The 21771-nt window shown below is 45.6% G+C and overlaps 1 protein-coding gene across 2 annotated transcripts in view; it reads right to left on the minus strand.

The window, feature by feature from the left end:
* LOC146206079 (dual specificity calcium/calmodulin-dependent 3',5'-cyclic nucleotide phosphodiesterase 1A-like) overlaps positions 1-21771 on the minus strand; it is a 563618-nt gene that overhangs the window by 536575 nt on the left and 5272 nt on the right. The window contains exon 1 of one of the 2 annotated variants that reach the window (XM_084590731.1): positions 14214-14350. The exons of the other annotated variant lie outside the window; for it this stretch is intronic. Within the exon in view, the coding sequence (XP_084446857.1) occupies position 14214 (1 nt within the window). The 5' untranslated portion in view covers positions 14215-14350. Of the gene's footprint in view, positions 1-14213; positions 14351-21771 lie in introns of those variants that run through there. 2 annotated transcript variants of the gene reach the window in all.

Raw genomic sequence — 21771 nt, forward strand, 5'->3', positions numbered from 1 at the left:
AGTCAGTTTTCGCCTTGGCTAATTGTTCGCCTGTGCTCAAGCAGCACCTGAGTGCGAGAGGAGATGCTGATGCAGCAGCGTGTGCGTCACAGATTTGTGAACCCACGTGACCAGGCCAAGTGGTCAAGCTTGCTTCACAGTGACGTCGCACTATAAACGCGCCATAGATGTAAGAATAAAAAGACATCCAATTTGCGACATGAAGGAACGTAACTTTACCCATACCTTAAGGTTCAGTGCATTATAAAAAAAAAAAAAAGATGTAGCTCTTTGTAAGTATTGCCTATAAAGCGCATTAAACTGCGCAAAGTGAATTGCATTCAACATAGCCGGTCAGGTTTTTCCCATCTGCCGCCACCGACAGCCCATCGGTCTTCATTGCTCTGGTTAGAAGGGGCATAGAGCTGCTTCGAGCTACTGCGGCCTAACACGTGGCTGGTCGAATGCAGGGGGCACGCGCTCGGGATACTGCCATATATACTGTACCGTGAAGGAAGAATTGAAGAAAGGGACAGAAACTGGAAAATTAAAAAAAAAAAAAAAAAAAAACTAACGCGTACGCTAGCCCTCGCTGAATTTCAAGCTTTCTATCAAAAGCGAACGCGGTAAACTTTTTCGCCCTTGGTTAGGCGTCTCACACAAAGGATACAGTAAAAACAACATGTTTCGCGCACGACCAAAAAAAAAAAAAGCAATAGACTGGAGCGAGTTTTTTTTTTTCCTTTTTTTTTTTCAGAGGTTTCATTTACAAAGAAAGTAACCTTGGTATTCGTAAATAAAATGCCTTTTTCTTCTTCAAAATAAATAACGAAAACCAATCAATAACAATCTAAGCTGCGCTGCCTTTTTTTTTTTTTCCTTTTATCATTACAGGACGAGCTTTCGAAGTCGAAAGAACAAAAATTTAAATTGATGTGGACCATCGAGGAAAAGAAGAAGCTCTTCAAAATTCACAGGAAGTGGGGAAAGCTGAAGAGGCACTCTCGTACCGGAGATCGATGGCAGACGACGCCTCAGCCCGTACCCGCCGTCCACTACCGCGCGGAAGTGGGAGCCACGTACGGATAGCCGCGCCGCAGTGATGGCTGTTCACTGGCTGCGACCGGACCGTGCTGCAACGCGCCTTGCCAACCTGGACACGGATTTCTTGCCCCCGTGGGCCGCAACGTCGATGAGAAGCCATCGCTTTTCTCTCGTTCTCTCACAGATGCGAGCATTCTCATCACCCGGCGGTGGACATTTCCGCCATCTGCCAGCTGCCTTGCCTTTAAACTGTATGAACCGGGGAAGGTTCTTATACACGCCGGAACGCGGCGCAGTTTTTACTACGGAACGCTGTTGCGCGCGAAATGACCTCCGATGTATGGCATAATCTGGGCACGCTTTTTTCCCTGCATTACCCACCTGCACAGCTTTAGCCGGATACAACATAAGACTGCGAGGAAGCACCGGCCACGTTCACTATCGCCACATAATTTCCTTCGAGATAGCGATAATAAAGTAGGCCGTTGTTACAGTGTTCTTGCTACCGAAGGAACTAGTCAAGACTAAATTACAGGCTAAATAATTTTGATGCTTGTGGCTTGTTTCTTACAACCAAACAATAAAAAGCTGATTTCGCTTACTGGCGTGACTATACTTAACGGGGTAATAGAGGTCGCCGCTCACCATGGCCCAATTTCACCAAGGGGTGTGTGTGTGTGTGGGGGGGGGGGGGGGGGGGGGGGGGCTATACATCTTGTGCATTTAGAGAAGTTGTGCAATGATGAGCCACATGAAGGGATAATGCTTGCAAGCGTGTGATAAGCATATACAGTAAGTACGCGATAAACTGTATAGTGATTGTTTAGCTTTACCTATACGCACTCCGAGATGATTACAAGGTTTATGTTTGCTCTCTTTAAGCAAAGCTAAGGCTCTCAGTAGAAGAACTCAAAAGATTAAAATTATGACCAGCCGTAAACGTCTCATGGGCTGGCAAGAGGTGCTTAGAAACGACCAGTGTGTCACTGTATATATTGTTGTTAAGGTCACCTGCCAGTGTCGAGTATCCTAGCTCGACTAAACGCTCTCGCGGGGCATTTGGCACGGGAAGCAGAGTTAGGAAGGCCCGCTTGTTCAACGCGTGTGAGGGAGGGAACCAAAACCCTAAAACTACTAACCCAGTGCAGCTCCATCATAAGCCAACAGCCAAGGACGAGAGGGAACGCTTTTGACGGCCTCAGTCTTCCGTGGAAAGCTTCAAATGGCGGCTGACAGCACAAAGGAACAACGCGGCGCGAACAGCGCGCTTGCTCTCAGCAAACAGTTCCAAACGAACGCGTCCCCCTTGCATCTACGTTAGCGTCGAAGCCGATCCCCCGGCAAGCACAACCATGATGCGATGCAAGAGAACAACGTTTACTTGAGCAAGTCGGATAACGCCGAGCGTGTGCACCATTTGGAAGGATTTTGCGGCAAAATCTAGAAAACCAAAATTACAGAGCATTTGAACGCCAACGGCACTTGAGAAGCCCGACTTTGAGCTGGGCTTTTTCATCTTAGAATTGGAAACGACCAAAAAATAATGGCGCGAAGATCAATACATTTCGTTGAGAAGGAGCAAGTATATAGCACAGATGCTCGCACTGGATGCCTACATGTGTGCGCCTGTAAAACATTCAACTGAAAGGCAGTTGCAGGAAGCAGAATGATCGTTTCATTTTGCAAGTTTTATGTCGGTTCCATGGTAACATGCTTTCTTACTTTCTTGCTAGGAAGTAACAAAAGAAATGAATGCACTCTAAAGGCGCAGTCTCGGAAAGGAACGCGCATTAATGTTTGAGTACCTGTGGGCAGTAACGTTCTTGTGAAATTGAGCAGCTCTAAATAAAGTTAGCGAACACATCCTCTGTAGATCTTTTTGATCGTTGCGCCAAAGGTATATCGATCATCAGTATATTTTTAAAGAGAACTTTTTTTTTTTGCTTTATTTTTTGAACACTCTCTAAAACACTTCCCCTGGATTCTGGGGCAGGATGACATGAACCGTTCGTCTTATATGCGCAAGGGTAATAACCTGTTTTTTTTTTTTTTTTTTTTTTTTTTTGTTGTTGTTGTTGTTGTTTTTTTTAGCCATTTGTGCGGTTTACATTTGTTCAATCGCATTATTCTGTGATATGATTATGTAACATATAAAGCTAATGTAAAACTTTTCCCTACGAGCAGCGTTTGTGGCTAGTCTGTTGAATTCTTCTGCTCAGTCGTATTGTCATGCCTAGCTGTGTCAGCGCCGGGTAGGTATCACCGAAACTATCGTGAAGTGAGTATAGTTCACCTGGTAGGAACGCAGCCTCGAGAAGCAAGTAAGTCTTGCGTGTACACGTGCTCGTTCTTGTAAAAACTGCTCAAAACATGGTATGTCGGCCTATTCCAATTTGGAGTGGTATGATGCGCTTGGAAGGAATACAATTTGCGCACAGCGCGAGCAGCACTGAGGTATACCGGGTCATATTCAGCGCGAGTCTAGTGTCATATACAGTCACACTGCCATCCCATAAATTTACACCCAGCTTTAAGTAAGGCAGATGTTGAAGACACTGTGTTTGCTTACCATCATATAAAGCTAATACATAAGCATGTGACCGTATTCAGTATTTATTACCGTGAAGCGGCTAATACCTTTGGAAAGTCGAGCTGTCTATGTAAATTCAGTAATAAAATGTGCAAAATATAAAGAAGAACGTCACGATCTACGTCCAACGTTCGCCATTGAACGCCAGTTAGGGTTAACTCCAACGCGGACTGAAAAATTATGCCTGTCACTCGCAACAGGTGCCAGCCTATAGAAGGAAACAACGTGACAGGCAAAGACGGCGCGATGAGCGTCAGGCTCGAGCCGCGTCGCCCATACCTGAGCAATCAGAATTCGCTAAGCAAAGCGACGATCAGCGTCCACCTTGTGCAAACAGTTTTCGCTACACAACAGCGCCAAATGATCGATGTGCCCGTCGCACGATGAGGAAAATGCCTATAGCTTGATGAGCAACAGCGCGACGTCCCGACGCCGCGATCGATTGGATCGCGCGGTCCGGCTAGAGGTTTAATGCCTGCTGCGTGCGGTTAAGGAAGGGAGGAAGAAGATGTATCTTCGACACGCACGTCATCCTCACACGAGAAAAGTGTCTATTGATTTTGTGACACGTGCGCGCTGAGGTGACGAGCTTTCGTGGTCACGGCCATAGGCTGCTGCGCGGTTGGCTCCGTGTTAAGTCCTGTGCCCTTTCGCGAGGAGCCGACGGCCGCCACCGAAAATATCTTGAGAAGCATGAGGCGAACGGCCGTATCACAAATACAGGCTCTGGAAAACACTCGAGGTCAGCGCTCGTCTCACAAAACAACGGATGTCTGCTTCACGCTCGCTAACCGTCGTAAAGTATGCGTAAACTCACTCCGCGTCCAGTCTGACTTTGTAATGAGTTTAATAATGAGTGCGTATGCAGCCGCGCTGTGCTTCGCTGAGGCAGTGTGCACGCAGATGGGGGCCACAGTTGAGAAAATATTTTGGTGCGTAGGCTTTTACATTTGTTTCAGTCGTTCGAATAACGGCTCCACGCCAGACATTAATGCGGATAGTTTTGAGCTCTGCATGTCCAGCCTCATAGTAGCCTCTATTCACTCTTATGCTCGCCCAATCTACCGGATCACCGTCGCACGTGTCATTAATACTTCCACACGCATTTCAGCCTTCTACTATCCATGCCGTTGTCTTCCCCACGCGCTCGCACGCAGTTCATTAGCGCGTTTTGCAAGTTCTTCCCGGAATGAGACTTCCTCCGCATCTTTCACACTGCATGGAAAATTAAAATACGGAAACAAAGGACTGCAAGGGGCTTATGACGCCCGGAACTGATTGCTATAATGGATAGCTATATATAGAACATGCTGGTTATACTGGCTGAGTGAATTTAGCCCAAAGTGAATCGTGCAATCACTCTAGGACCTGAGTGAAGGGCAGCGTAGAGATTAACGTGCAGGGCGGCTGCGGCCAGCACAAGACGCCGCTGATTGAAAATCACAATGGGAGATATATTTGCTATTGAGTGAACTAAATCAGGCTAGTAACGAATGACGACATTCGAAGCAACCCGGCCCAAGTCCTGATATTAGCCTGCGTGCTATACAACATGCAGTGGCCGCTGCGTGTTGATTCGCACGAAGAAGCAGGTTAATCGAAGTAGTGTACACTTTCGTTACCTGCACCGAACAGCGGTGCTTAGGCGAGCATTCACATTCAACGTATGAAACATTGATCGTCCTTCCAAGAAACAATGTCCGGAGGTAATTACGTAACGGTAATTCTCAAAAATAACTCAAAAAGGAGACGGGTATGACTCCAAGACAAAAGCAAAGCTCCTGCCATGCGACGTGTCCGATCAGGGCCCGACTAAATGCAGCGGCGTGCGCTCTTTGCTGCGGATAAGGCTAGAAGTGAGTTTGAAAGAAGAAAGAGGACGAGAAATGGCCTGGTGCCCATGCTTTCTGTCGTTTCGAATTATTTCACTGCCGGCCCAAACCTCGCTTTCAAAGCTCTCACAGCTTCAAAAGCATGGCGGCTTCGGAAGAAAAGCGAAGCCGAGCGCCAGCCTTGATTCAGGATAGCGGCGGCCAGACGACATGTATACCAAGGGCTACAGGCGAAACTCGGCCGCGCTCTCATCCATTTACACTGCCGCTGGACTCGAATGGCCGGACTTTGCAATAAAGAATGTGCGCACCACTTCGCCCGTGGCGTTAGTGTCACCTTAAATCCAGAGGCCCCCCCTTTTCGTTTTTTTTTTTAATTACTTGCGATTGACTGCAAGCTGGCTATCAAAAAAAAAAAATTCGATGTAACAAATTGTACGAAGCAAAAGCTGCATTTTCTTTCTATCTTGTTTTTACTGTCAAGCGTATAGGTGCGTGAAGGTCAAAGAAAACGCTGGCCTATAGGCTGCCTTCAGAGAACATTTGCACGCAAACACGACTCTTAAGTGAGAGTATTGTTTCTGGCTACCAGATCCAATATGTCAGCAGCAGCAGCAGCTAACAAAAGCTCAGCTTTTCATACATTTCAAAGTGAGTGTACACAGAAAAGAATAATTGTTCTGCGCCTCCATCAAGAAGAGATAAACAGCGACAAACTTCAACCCTGCAGTGGGCATTTCATCTGTCGCCGCTGTCGAAACAGTGCGGCAACTACGTGGAACAACCGAACATAAAGTGCGACCGCAAAAACGGACAAAAAAGAAGCAAGGACCTTTAAGGCATCAAGCCCAGAAAGAGAGTCGCTGCCGGTTCCTCTGTGGCGCTGATGGATCGGTTATTTGATATCGCGCACTTGTGGCCGAAGTGATAAACGCCCTGCTTGCTCTTCCAACTACTACCCCTCCCCCGGTCAGCGAAGCTGCCTTCCAAATGTTATTTGCAATACCATTTGACCCAGACTCTACAAAGTATGCCGTTTCACGCCAGCATATGCACACTGAATTCGCAAAGAACAGCTAGGCACAAAAAGAATAAAAGGCTACAGGTTATCCCGCAGTACCGAACGTTCAACCGAAAGGTCTCATGCGGTAGGCTACGTGGAGAATCATGGAAGGGAGAGTGGCGGCATCAAGTGCAACTTTGGCTGCAAAATTCCTCTGGTTTTCTGGGTGCTTATGACAAGTCCCAGTACTGTCGACACAGTTGCGACCAAAAAGTACCCATTTACATACGGCCGCTTCGATAAATTTGGCGCTGAAATCTGAAAGAGCTATCTGCAGTAATTTTTCACTCGCCGTGGGAATAGACCCCTTTCGTAAATGTTAAGTCAGCTTCACCTCTATGCTGCATTCCCCTCTAATGGAGGAACAGCAATGTATTAAAACATTATATTATGGCCATAATTCATATCATTTATGCATCGGAACATATTCGCATAATTGCTCTGTTACCACTACATGCATCTGTGTAGAAGCAACATGCGATTTCAGGTCTATATCGCCGTTTTTCTGGCGGCCAGTGACGCCATGTTTCGGGAAAGAAGCAGCGTGGGAAAGCCTACTTAACGATTTTTGCAAGGGGTGCATTACAAAAATGTATGCGTAGATCATGGAATATAAAAAGGTTCGAACGTCCTTGTGACGTATTAACGTTAATTCATTACTTCGAGAGTTCATTAGTCCATGCTAACGTGTAATGAACGCCTGAAGAAAATATTCCCGGAGGCACCAAGGGTAACATACAAACGTAACACAAACCTCACGGATATTCTAGTACATTCTAAACTTGACAACAAGCTTCCAACGCAGTCATATCCTTGCTCTCGACCTAAATGTAAAATGTGCAATCATATACACAAAGACCCCACGGTTAAAAGTAATGCAAGTGATTTCACTTTTCATGTAAAATCAGGCTTTACTTGCACATCTTCAAACGGTTGTCTATCTTCAAGAATGCTCCTTATGTCATAAACAGTACATCGGAGAGACAGGGCAACCAATGAACATAAGGCTTAATGGCCATCGGGCAGACACCCACAGGCAAAAACCTCCCGAAAGCAGTTTCCCAGCATTTCAATCAGAGATACCATAAGTTCAAAGAAATTAAATTATATATTCTCCAGTCAGGCTTTAAATCTGCAAGGGACAGAAAATACAGAGAGGCATATCTAATCCATAAATTTAGAACACTGGAGTCAGCAGGAATAAATATCTCTAAAGGAACGTTGGAATCCCTTCTCCACACTCCACACTCACCCACTCTCCCCATCCCCAGCTTTTTTTCATCAGAAGCAAAAGCGTATTTAAACCCCGGCCAGTGATGATCGCTCTGACGAGAGCAAGACAAGTCCACTTGCCGAAACGTTGGCTCGACCTGCGAACTGAGGCTTCGCAACTCCTCCACCCTTGTTCAGTGCTCTTTCACTGTGTGTATGAGTATTTCCCGAACATCGAGGAAAAAGGAAAGGTTATTGTGGGTTCAGTTATCAGCGAAACTGTAGTTCCTGGCAGACACATTTTGCCGGATTCACCCCGTCGCCTTTTAAGCGATACGCTCATGGTTACAATTCTTACGGCAGACTATTCTTGCAGTTACTGTTAGCATTTCGATGCGTAAGTTGCGGGGTGAGTTGGTTCACGTTTTAGTGACGAAACAACCAGCAGAGAACAGGACAGAACGCTAGACCAGAAGGAGGCACACACATCCAATTCATTCGTCTTAAATGCGCCACGCCAGTCATGATGCAGCTGCCGTGTCCCGGAATCCGTCAACAATCATACCAAATTTACCTTGAATTTCCTGCGCCTACATTCCTACGCGCGATCATGCCACAGATTCCTACGTTATTGAAGCATATTCGATTCAGAACCTCGTCAAAGCGCACTGAACGAGCTAAAATTACGTTGAATGTGACGGCCGTCCCCAGTCTTCCGGGTATCTTTGCACACACACAGAACGCTTTGGCCATGGAAATGCGATGCGATACAGTGCTGTCTATTATGAAGCGAATTTGGAGTGCAGTCCCATTCTCAGTTCATTTTATCACATGACGGCCCCCTTAGGCCCTTTTCGTAGGCTTCCTAATGTCAGTCGACAGGAAATAATCTCAAACGCAGAAAAGACAGCATTGCTAAACGTTGAAAGGCTCCGAGCAGAGTCCTTGTTCCCTCCTCTATTCTCCACTGGCACCACAGAGACTGGAGGAGTGAGCATGAAATGCCGCCGCTGCTGTCGCCGCCACAAAGCGGCCGCCACAAAGCGCTCAAGAGAGCTCGCGAGGGCCCCTGGCACAAGGGAACATTGTTCGCACGGGAGCGCAAAGAAAGTCTGCGCAGCTGCTGGGGAACGGCCGCTGTGATCCAGTGCAGCGTCTGCAGTGGTTGTATAACACCGCTGCAGGGCAAAGGACGATGGGGGAAACGAAGCGTTACAAAGTACAAGCGCGAGGAAATTGTGTGCGACGAGGAAATTTTCTCTTAACAGCCAAGAAATAAAAGATCCTCGAGGCAAACCTCCTTATTTGACTGCCCATTTTACTGCGAATTTCCCTGTTTGTTTCTTGTCACACGTGTTCCAATAGCTATACGCCGTTCAGCTTTGCTGCGTTAAAGAATTCGATTTGGTCAAGGGTTTGGTTTCGATTATAATGTTTAACGTCCTGAAGCAACTGAGGCTGTGAGGGATGACGTAGTGGGTGGTTCCTTCCGGATAATTTCGACACCTGCGCTTCGCCTCCATCGAAACGCAGCCGCCGCAGCCTGGTTTCAACCCGGGCCCCCGGCACAGTAGTCGAGAGTCCTAACGACTGAGCCACCGCGATAGCGTTGTAAAATTATTCAACCCCGTCGTGCACCTATTGGTACGCGTATGTTGACCTTCATAGCTGGTTCGATTAATTGGAAAATAATCGGTAGGTCCATGCAGGTACTCAGTTTGAGCATTCCGCAGAAAAAAAATGAAAAAACAATGCGCAGTTAAATGTTGCAGAGAAAAGGCTGCAAAAAAGCAGCCTGGCAGAGGTAAAGCGTCTGAGAAGAGCCAATCAAAACACAGCCAGGGTAGAAGTTTCGCAGCATTGCACAATGGAACAAGCCCCAACTGCTTCGTTCCCCCGAAATCGCGATTACTTGCAGAACAAGGAGTCGCGTGTATAAAGTGGTCTAGAACAAATCATAACAGAATTTTTAGGCAAGTCCGGATATTTGAAGATTCCTAGGAGGTAACGTAATCAGAAATGCCATAATCCTGTTTTGTGCACCTAATGTATCCGGCTGCAAGCTCCCAAGTTGGTTCTCCAAGGTAAGAAAAGTAGGGGTTGCATCCCGAAGCTTTATTATTGGACAGAATGAAAAGTAATTATTTCTCGTGTTATAGCATCGTCATATTTTCGACACTTTCCACCGTACAATGTAAACCTGAACTGCTGGACTTTTTTTTTTAATTATTATTCATCTGCTTGCAATGCGCAAATAGCAAAACGCATAACAGCTGCAGAAGCTTTTGAAAGATTGCACAATGTGACGAGGGTAGCTTTTCATTGAGCGTTGGCACGTCTGTCGTATGAGGCAGCCAAGACGAAAAAGCACCAGAACCCTGTAGTAGTCTCAACCCTGTGACACCGCTTCAAACAGGCCCTTTGTTTCTCGTAGCTAGGTGGCAAGCCTACATTTTTTTTTCTTTTTTGTTACTGGGCGTACTAAAATGCTGGCTGCGGCTCCTGCTTTTCTTCCTCTCTACAGGGCCACACCTCGTGTTCTCGACGGCAGGAGGTTAGTCATCTTGCCTTCCGGGAATATATAACTGACCCTGTGACTTGAATGGTTTGAAAAGTATGCCTCTGCCTGTGCATATTCATTCATCTTTCCTTTGTCTTTAATGTAACTCATGGAAGTTGAGCAAGCCCTGTTTTCGAAACCTTATTATCCGGTCGACCACATATTAGTTCAAGCTGGAGAGAATTTTAGCAGTGTGACCAAGCTGAATAACTTTTTAATAACGTATTTACGCAAAATCTGATGCGTGAACTTGAAGGCAACCATTATTCAAGAATAAACTTCCCAGTTAACGGTAATTTTCGTAACACCCCGTCATTAGCGGTTGCGCCCATGCTCGCACAGCCAGATTGGGTGTAGAGTGTTGGGTACGACACGCCGCGGGCACTAATTATTTACGCGAGAGACCGGTCAAATTGATGCTGGTTAAAAGAACAAAAAAAAAAGAAAAAGAACAAAGCACGCAGCTGTGTTGCAAGATTTTTCGAATCTAGATAAAAGATTTAGTGTGCACCGTCGTAATATTGCCGTGGCATGTTTTAAGGTGGTTAAGGCTTCCTCATATCGAGGGATCGTTTCTAAAGAGTGGTGGATATGAGGACTTGTCAAAGATTTCTTAGAGCTTTCCGCCATCGACTTGAACCCTAAAGCCTATATTATTAAGAAGTTGACACTTAAAATTGTTTAATATATAATATAATATAATATAATATAATATAATATAATATAATATAATATAATATAATATAATATAATATAATATAATATAATATAATATAATATAATATAATATAATATAATATAATATAATATATAAAATAATAGCAAAGAAAATAGCCCAACGTTCAGTGTATATGTCTAACGCTATGTTCAGGTCATGCGCTCATTATATTTGACAGACATGATATTGAAGTTGGGGTATATATAAGGTGTACTACGATTGAATCAGCACATCGCTGCGTTCTCCAGAGCATTGGCGATTTTTGTGGTGGGAGGGGGGGGGGGGAGCACTTAAGCATCGCCGGAAAGGACGCAATAGCGTTAATTATTACCGTCGACGGTTTCACTTGCCCACACAGTCACGGACACTGTTTCCTCTTTCCTAATCCTTATGCGAAAGATCCCACGACATAGATATACATATATAATGACAGCATAGTACTTCCGTCGACCTGATCACTCGAGAGAGAGAGAGAGCTTTGAAAAGAAAGCGCTTGACCGTTCCTCTACTCTTCCTCTACGTTTTCACCCTTCCCCTCATAGAGGGGACGCGACTATACTTTTGTCGAGTTCATGCAAATATCGCTCGTGCAACTCTAACTGGATGGGCGCTCTCCACAGCGCGCGAACTTTGGCTCCATGTATACGGAGAAATTGTTACGGAAGACTACCACTCACCGCAAACCTTCACAGATCATGTGAAACGTAATTTAATACCCTACGCCGCACACTCAACGACATCCTCTTTAAACGGTGCAGTGTTGGGATTTTTGTTGACGCCGCCACCGACGACTATGTCACCGGGTTTTCTGCACCACGGGAATCTTCAGGTGTCACGTATAAACGCTAAATCGTTATCTTGGAAGTCCTAGTAATATAGTCTGTTGAAGTGTAAATGTAAATGGATGAAATTGAATGCAAGACATTGAATGACACGCGAGAGAACAGTGAGCGAGCTACAACTATGCATTTTTTGATGAGGGACAGCCGTCCGAGTTGGATGTATATGCCTGTGGCTATTTGTTCACCCATCCACAAGAAACGTTCATTTGTTTTGCTCACGACAAGACGAAGTGCATCAACCTTCAAAAGATTATACATGTTGCTCTTTGAAATACCGCTGATGGTTGTAAGGGGCCAGACTCACAAAGCTGTTTGTTAGTTCATCATAAGTCAACGTCGCTGCAAGCGAGACAGTATAGTGAAGGCTGTGGCCACCGTTTAGCCGATCTTACCTTTTTCCTCTTTTATTGTGTATATATAATGAAAAATACGCACAGGGACTGGCTGAGCCCGTAGATATAAGGGTCATGCTCAGGGTCATGCATTAAAATATATATATATATATTACTTGGCGCATTCGCAGAACAAATCAAACGATTTTGACAGTGCCTTCTTCACACCACTGACAACTGGACGCGGCAGTTTGACGTCACTGATATCCTCAAAGAAAAGGTCGAAGGTCATGCTGAGAGCGCTAATTGTATTTAGTTTTTATGAAAAGCAGAACCCTTGCGAGCCCTCCTTCGGCGGATTCACAAATACAAGTCACAAGCCTGTATCGCTAGCAAGTCGAACATACGTGCGCATCTTCGATGACCGTCGAACCGGCCGTTAGAGTGACAATTTTCGGCTAAATAATAATGCGCCTCAGTGGCAAATTATAATTGTGTAGATACATAAAGAGCCAGCTGTGCCATGCATTTGAAGCTGACCGTGGAGGACTGATGTGCCTCACAGGTGAAATGTAATACCAAGCTGAACCGCGTATACTATCGCATTAAATTATGCATTTTGGCGCGACAGCGAAAAAAGCACATACATAACGCAATTTGGCCATCACCAACGAGGAGTACTGAGGTTAAGTTATCTGGCCGTCCAGACAGTTGTCAGCAAGACTCTGAACTCTCTGAACAAGTCAGTCTGTAGAGAACATGGTGCTCCGCAGTAGAAACGACCGAGACAACGCGGCAAAAATAAGGGACAGTCGTCGCTTTGAGCGTGCCTACTACTCGTTATAGTCGTGTTTAGTGATTTCTGTCGACATTCCGTTTCTTTTTTTCCCCACTTCTTGCAGCGTAGTAAATGCGTGACCTCTAAGGTTCCTGAATAAGCGAGGCTGCTATTTGCTCCTCCGCAGAACAATCGCATCGACCATGAACTGGGCCTGAATGCTACATGGCGAACGAGAGGAGCAAGACCGCGCCCAGCATTCTACCCTACAAGACCACGGTCACGCGATCACCAGCACTGTGAGCAAAGAATAGAGGCGCCTAAGTGCCCAAGCTTCCGCGTATGTAGTACACCATTCAGCACCAAAGAGTGAGCAAGGACTCGACGCGCGCCTACACGGTGCGGTGCTTGCGAAAGCAGAGCCTCTGCGAGCCCCGCACAAACAAAGGTGGTGCGTTAGCGCGACGGCGTATGTTTGCAATGAAAACGACGGGAGCCCGGCCGAGCTAGTGAGGCAAGCGCGCTGAGCACCCTGCGAAATTCTGCCGCGGCGCGCGATCACGCTCCTTCCGCTACCGGCGCAGAGCAGCAGCAACAGCAAGCGTGCCGTGCGACGTCTGAAACCCCGTCTATGTGTGGCAAGTGATGAGATGGAAGATATGACAGGTGCCGCCGGCGCACGCAAGTCGGCATGCATGCGCTGCACGTTTGCCCAGAAGAAATAACGAGTTTCCGGAGGCCAGGGACGAAGATTCCGAGAAAAATTGTTGGGACCCCATGGCCGCGTATACATGTACTCGCACTCCGCATGCAGCGCCGATAGCCGGGACGAGCAGCGAGCGTGTACAGGGCCAGTACAGCGTGTTTTACGACACAGTTTGGCGGCGCCGCTTGAAGACACGGATGCGATCTGCGTCGACTCTGCCGCACATGCCGCATGACAGGATTTGTGGAACAAGCTGCTTCAGATAGGGTGGTAGACATTATCTATAGAGGCCTATAACTTCTCCTTGGAGTGCCGACGAATGAGGACATTCTCGGGAAGAAGTGCATACATATAAAAAAAAAAAAAAAAAGAACAGCGGCGACATGTTTACGGTGCAACTCTGAAACGAAAAGCTCCACGTGCGCAAACAACTCTCCTTAGGACGACATAATAGGAAAGCCTAGCGGCACGGTTTCCGAAGTTCAGTCGCCTTCCTCGGCATATACGTAGCGAATCCCTCCTTGTTCCTGGTTCATATTGACGTAGAAATTACGTACTCAGTACGCAGGCGCTGACGGGAGAAGGTCCAGGGAGGAAAATTCCTTGAGGAAGCTGCACAGGGAGGTGTTATGCTAACGTTGCCCCTGCTGTTGCCGCTCTCGGTGCACTTTAGGCGTCAAAACGAAAGCACAGCTTGCAACCTTTTGCGGCGGCGATCTTATGACCACTGACGCGTCAGCCGAAAGCCTCCAGGCTGGTCTGTCAGAAGTTCGCATCAAGGCAGCCGCAGCCGTTCTCCCGTCAAGCCGATGACATCGCTGAACATAACCATTGAAAACATTGCAGTCGACACGGTCTGTGTCTATTGCGACGGGAGAAAAAAAAAAAAAATGAAAGGGTTGAAGTATTGTACAAATATAAGCAACAGTTGCTGAATTTGAATCAGCAACGCAACTACAAAGCTCCAGAAGTTAATATTTACAGAATCTGCGGCCTTTAAATGTCACGGAAGCGTCCGCGAGCTAGCCGCTGCACCCAGAGGAACGCAGAAAAACATAAAGATCCCATCAGCTTTCGAGAATCGAAAATGCTGAGGCATTCAGCGGTCGAATAAAATATTCTGACAGGCCGCATGTGGCCACAAGCCTGCCCCTCGCTGGAGGAAATTTTTCTTGAGTCAAAAGGCAGCAGGAACCGAACTGTCTGCTGAGAACTTCGCCGTTCAGCGCATTCGCCGCTCACATAAACAAAGCATGAAACGCTGCGCCCAACGATGGACAGCTAGCTGTCATGCCAGAATTCGCAAGGAACGAGAGAAGGTGACGCAAAAAATTAAAAATAAAGGCCGCAAAGAATTAGCAAGAGCCAGCATCCCTCACAGAAAACAAGAAGAGATGTTGATCAAGTACACGAACGTAGTTCATCGACGCGCGCAATTCTTAGAAACAGTCGTTAAAAGCAGTCTCGACGCGTGGGCACTTCTGAGGAACTATAAGGGTACTCCTTTTCTCAATGCATTTATTAAGCCCCACTTGCACTCGTTTATTTAGTCACTCAGCGTAGACTGTAGTATAAGTGCCGTATGCCGCAGCATCAACGGCTAAGGAAACCATTTGCTCCAAACTGCGTTATCGCCACCGTGTGGCTCCTATTAATTTGTTGCAGCGAAAGCTGTTAAAGGATTCGTTCAGCCACATAGTCCCGCTCTCTACTCTGGAATGTACAGCGTCATCTGTAATACTATAATGTCTCAGAGTATTGCCACCTGTTGCGGTTAGTAGGTGGTAGAGATTTAAATTAATCTGACTATAATTTACTTTCATTTGCCAGCCTATATGTAATTAAAGGAGCCAATAGTCGTTGAGTCCAAGGTAAACTATAGACGATATTTTTTTTTGTCTCTTGAAATTGATATTGACAAGAACTAGACATGTGATGGTTTAGAGAGAAAAAAATATTAAATGCAAAGCGGAAGGAAAAGCAACGCACCGATGGTGGGCCCTAAAAGTATAAAAAAGGAAATATATCCCCTAAGTTTACCTTGGACTCATAAACTGTTGGCTCCTTTAATTGTATCATAACGAGCCTCAATTTTCTTTAAAAAAATATATATATATATATATTAGAGGTAGGCCAGGGAAACCAGTTGCATATAACTGCCAGCCGTCTTGCACACCACAGGCCATTTCGTGTTTTGCAATTATTAATGAGCTAATAAAGTAAATTTTTCTAAGTTACTAAATATGTACCTTAGACAATAAATGTGAATTCAAAAGTTGGAGAGCATCTTCAGAAACCCTCATTCCGTTAATTGCAATAAAGAAACGTCGCGTGTATCTTCTTTACCAGGCTCAAAAGAAAGCTCGCAAAATACAAAAAAAAAAAATAAAAAGGGCTCAGCGCTGCTGAACCAAATATTGAGCGAAAGCATTAGCTGCGGGTGACCGAGCGTTCTTTTTATTTTTCTTCTTCCTCAGCCCACATATAAAGCCCCGCTTTAACCAAGCCGCATGAACGTGCCATAGTGGTCTATAGGGGTAACGTGAATACCAGGGTTCTAGCAGGCTGATTCTGACATAGGAAACCGTTCCATGTGAAACGAGAGACCCAAGTTAGCAGCTCCTGCCAGCCCACGTGGGGTGTGACGTCACAGCGTCACGTGGATAAGACGCGGCTACCGGCCGCGCTACGCTGAAGACTCGAAACCTAGAGCAGTATTGCTTTCGCAATAAAAAAAAAAATCATGTGACTAGCGCATTCGGCCGCCACGACTGTGGTGCTCTCAGTCACGGTTTGCGTGAACGAAATCAGCCTGGTCTCTCCGCCCGCGTCAGCCTGCCGGCGCACGTGACGGTGCAACTAGCAACGATTGCGGCGAGGTCACTGCAACCATCGCCATGTCAGCGAGCCGCTGCAACGGGACTGTCGAGTCAACGTCGCAGCTGATTTCGTTCGCTTAAATCACGACTGAGAGCACTACAAACGTGGCGCTGAAATGAGCTAGTCACGTGATTTTATTTGTATTTCGCGGGCTTTCTTTTGAGCCTGAAAAAAAAAAAATACACGTGACGCTGTCTTTATTGCAATTAATTGAATGGAGGTTTCTGAAGGTGCTGTCCAGCTTTCCAATTTACATTTATGGCCTAAAGTCAACATTTAGTAAATTAAAAATAAAATAATTAGGTCATTAATAACTGCAAAAGTAATTGCTAATCTTAAGTATATGTGTTCGCCAAGGTTCATTAATTAGTAAAAACAATTGGCTATTTTAACAATACGGTTAGCCCTAGCTCAGTGAAACCAATTCAGAGCTGTTCAGAGTCGCCTATGCTAACCTTCAGTATTTTTTCGTTCCCTAAGGTTAATTAGTGAAGACTAATTAGCTATTTTAGTAATTATTGGCTTGAAAGAAAAAGTGTCAAAGCAAAAGTTGTAGGTCTTCTCGAAAAACAGGTAGCTACGTTGTTTCCATCACGCTACGACTTACGCCGTCCTATAGACCTTTGCAACGAGGGCCTCCTAGGCGCCACCATATTGCTAGCTGGGCTGTTGTGTGCGCCTGACGTCAACACTGAAGGCATGCGAGGTTCTACAAACTTGCACAGGAATCACACTACTAGCGCCGACGAGCAGCAGGTGTCACAAAACCAAACTCGTACGTACAATGCGTTACTGGTAATTGATTATTTGAAATTAATAGCATTTTCTGCAATTTTATACATGTGAGGTTCTACAAACTTGCACAGGAATCACACTACTAGCGCCGACGAGCACCAGGTGTCACAAAACCAAACTCGTACGTACTATGCGTTACTGGTAATTGATTATTTGAAATTAATTGCATTTTCTGCAATTTTATACATGTGAGGATCTACAAACTTACCCAGGAATCACACTACTAGCGCCGACGAGCAGCAGGTGTCACAAAACCAAACTCGTACGTACTATGCCTTACTGGTAATTGATTATTTGAAATTAATTGCATTTTCTACAATTTTATATTTAATCGATTGGATTTTTCAAACGATAATGTTTCGATTAATTCAAGCAGTTCTTTCTCTTATCGATATTGCAAGTTACTTATTGCAATCGATTACTTGTAATAAAAATACAAAATTTGTGCAAATACCGCTTGGGCGTCAGAATAAACCTCGTAGAAATACCAAATACCTAAGCAACCTTGGCTAAATGTACACTCCGGAATTAATTTACACTAAAAGACATGCGGAGGTTCTATGCGGAGGCAGGGAACGTTTGAATTATGCCTTTCCTTCACTGCTCTACGAATAAAATAATTTTGACCTATTCAGCTCATCTAATAGTCTTTGTATGCTACCGACCACAAGAACCCTTACAATGTGTCTCTATATACTGAATGTGTGTAATGTTATATTGTTGTGCACCTTTGTAACTTTGCTCGCAGCACTGAAGCGAAGAAACTCCAGTTCACCCTTCCGTTTTTTTTTTTTTTTTTTTTTTGTTAACCGCTATATCTTATATTGCACTGTGCCTACTATTGTGCCTCTTAGCCGCTGTCAATTGAAAGGGGACAGCGGCTTCGTCAAGATGTGTCGCACCGCTTTTTCTGAATGGCGGGCATCTTCGAGCGCCGACCGATGCTTCTAAAGAATGACGTTTCGACCCCTCTGCGGGGGCCTTGTTCTATTGGCCGGCGCTCGAAGATTTCTGCCATGAGGGGCTTCCGTCAAAACCATGGATTTTAGCTTTTTCTGCAACTCCGCTTTCTGCATTTTTTCGCGAGGGAGAAACATGAATCTGATTTATTCAAAAAATCATGCAACCAACTCTGCACACGGCGAACCTCAAATTGGCGGCAAGTATACTGCTGCTGGCAGTGAAGTTCCCTTCGTGACTGACCTGCAATGGACCGGCAGCAGAGAAGTGCTGCATGTGGTCATGTTTAGGCCACGACCGGGTCACCGCCTCCTTCTATACGGTGCAGTTCCAATCCCATGAAATATCGCGCGTACACCGGACCTCTGCACTGTCAGATGAAACTGCAACTTATATTCCGCTATCATACATGGCAAAATTGCTTTTGAAAAGGAGTTAAATTGCATTACTCATTACTTTTCTAAAAAATTAGTTACTGATTAGTATTGAACTCCGCACTGCGCCATCTGCCCCTTCGACGGCCCCTCAACGCCCCCCCCCCCCCCCCCCCCCTTCCCCGTCTTAGTGCGTGGGGAATGGTGGTGACTACTCATAGGACACCCACAGTAGGTGACCCGACTGCACAGGACATCGGCAGTCTCGGACGCACAGTAGTTCTACTCAATTGTTTCTCTTCTTGCCGATCATTTGCGCTGGTCTGGATTGTCGCGCGCCGTTCCTGCTTTTACGTCGTCGCGTACGCGGTTCTGAACACCTACGTACGTAGCTTCGCTTATGTAAAAAGGAGTTGTGTATTTTAGTAAAAGCAATTTTGATAGGCATTAATTAACTTTGTTGTTAAATTACTACCTTGAAGTAAGTGATTACATTACTAAATTACTAGACCAGAAAAGTATTCATCACATTATTTACCAAAAATTGCGTTCAGTTACAGTATTTTCATTACGGTAATTCCATTACTGCCATGTCTGCCAACTACACCCAACTTAACAGCTTTCAAACAGAGCACGAAGACGCTGATATATGTTAACAGGACGCGCAATGGAGGGATTCTGCTGAAACGAGCACTTATATTAGAGGGCTTTGTGCACGAGCTGGTGTGGAAGGTGTTCATTATTTACAATTACTGCTGGCGCATTCAGTGGCGAAGTGTTCAGTATAGCTGCTGACCTCTTGACGACGAAACGTAGCAGAATTATCCACAATTTCGAAAAACAACTACTTTTGAAAGTATGAAGCAATCCACACTAATTTGTGACCATAAAAGATACATGAAAATTAATGCGAAAGTAATCGGTCACCTTTCTTTAACTGCTCAGCTATTTTTCAGGGGCTGTATTTAACCCCCATTAATCAGTTGCATTTTACACGGAGTAACTACGATAGTAATCGGTTACTTATTTTCTGTAACGCGCATGAACTGCTTAAAATATAAAAACGTATTCGTAGAAAAAAGCGCAGCGAAAGAAACGATACTCCAAAACCTCAATCGTTGCACAAGTACTTCTCTTTTATGGACAACTGCATAATCACATGAGTGTACATATGGTTACAGCGCCGCTGTTCAGTAACTGGAGGCAAACTAATTGTCAGAAATCCAAATCAAAGTTTCTGCGATATTGTGTTCTAAACAATAAACACGATGCGATAAATTGTGGAATTTGCATGCACGTATACGTTTTGATCTTTTATACCAGGCCAGTGGTTGGCCACCACGAATTGGCCACCCGACCACGCGGTAGCCCTGGCTCGCTTCGTTCGCAGGCGGCAAACAGTAAGGTCACAAATACCTAGAAGCGAACGGATGATCGCTAGTTCCAGTCATAAAGCTGATTAAATGCTTGGCTCCTTGGTGCAGTTGGTAGCACGAAACGGCGATTGAGCGCTGCGCCCGCAAAATAATCCTCATTATGCTCTAGATCTCATAGTTAGCGGAGAAACCAGCGCCAAGAAGCAACTTCCTGACTGTGTCAAGTATAAGTAGCAGGCGCTTGTCGCAGAAGTAGTTCGCGGCTTTGCTTCACTGCACGAAGCGCTCGGCTCGCAAGATGCTGTGTCCGCACAGCTGCCGCCACCTTGTCTGCCGTCACCTTTCAGCACTCGCCGCACCTTGCGTTGAAGGCAAGCTGATGCAGCCGCGAAAACAGGCTTAATAAAAAAAAAAAAAAAAAAAGAAACAAGAAGAAACGCGCGGCCTTCCTACCTGCTTCAGCGACCCCCTGCTCGCGCATCGTAAATGTCATTGTACGCATGAGTACGAAGGGTTGCGCACCTTTCCTTCTGTTTGTTTCTCGGGCGGTTTTGTAGCTTCGTTAACGAGCTGTAGTTTAGTCGGAGGAAAAAAAAAAAAAAGAAGAAAGGATGATTCGAAAGCGTCAGCGACATTTTTTAGAGAGAACAGTAAATTTTTTATGCCTGAATTAACATTGCAAAGTGTAATTTCCGAGGCTCCGAGCTTCCTTGAAGATGCTCCAGCAGCCGATAAACCTTTGATGATGTTGACGACGGCGCTACATAAAGAACGCGAAGCTATTCGTCTGAAAGGTAGAAAGCGGAAGGCACGCTAAACGACTCTAGGAATTCCGCTCGGAAATGTGTGCATGCACTCGTAAAAAAATTGCTCTCCAAAATTACGTTCATCACGGTTATGCTTTCTTGCATCTGCATACGCGTGCTTTCCAGCATGTCGAAAAGATAAGTCAGCAGTCCTGGGCCACGATTGCGGTGTAGGCACAGCCATGCAGACTCTGAAGCTGGAAGTTACGGCACGACATTGTCGAAACCGGTTACAGCAGGTCGTCCAGTGGAAGTCTGATGCACCCTTGTGCACACCTACAGGCGCTGTTTGTGCTCTAGCTGCATGATGTGGGCTTTCTATAGCTCTCTAATTTGGAGGGAGCTAGAATAAAGTGGAAAGCAACCCTGGCTATCCTCATGGTCCCGTAGCGTTATGACAAGAGACGAGGTCCCATGCCCACAGCCGCAAACAGATGTCAAGCCGACCACCTCTTTGAAAATGCGCGCTTGATGTGTATAGGCTTAGGCGCGCAATGGACCCCTTGCAAAAATTGTTAAGTAGGCTTTCCCACGATGCTTCTTTCCCCAAACATGGCGTCACTGGCCGCCAGAAAAACGGCGATATAGACCTGAAATCGCATGTTGCTTCTACACAGATGCATGTAGTGGTAATAGAGCAATTATACGAATATGTTCCGATGCATAAATGATATGAATTATGGCCATAATATAACGTTTCAATACATTGCTGTTCCTCCATTAGAGGGGAATGCTGCATAGAGGTGAAGCTGACTTAACATTTATGAAAGGGGTCTATAGCTGCCTTCGCTCCTTCCGTTCATCAAAAATGGGCGCACAAAAACGCAGCAAGAAACTTTTTCTACTTTACCTGCCGTTACAGCAACAAAAATGCTCGACTGAAGTTAGCAAGTGCAGAGTGCCTTAACTTCATTGCCAGCGCTG

This window comes from Amblyomma maculatum, chromosome 1, assembly GCF_055883805.1.
Source record: "Amblyomma maculatum isolate TAMU_Amacu chromosome 1, ASM5588380v1, whole genome shotgun sequence".
In the NCBI taxonomy this organism is placed as follows: Eukaryota; Metazoa; Arthropoda; class Arachnida; order Ixodida; family Ixodidae; genus Amblyomma; species Amblyomma maculatum.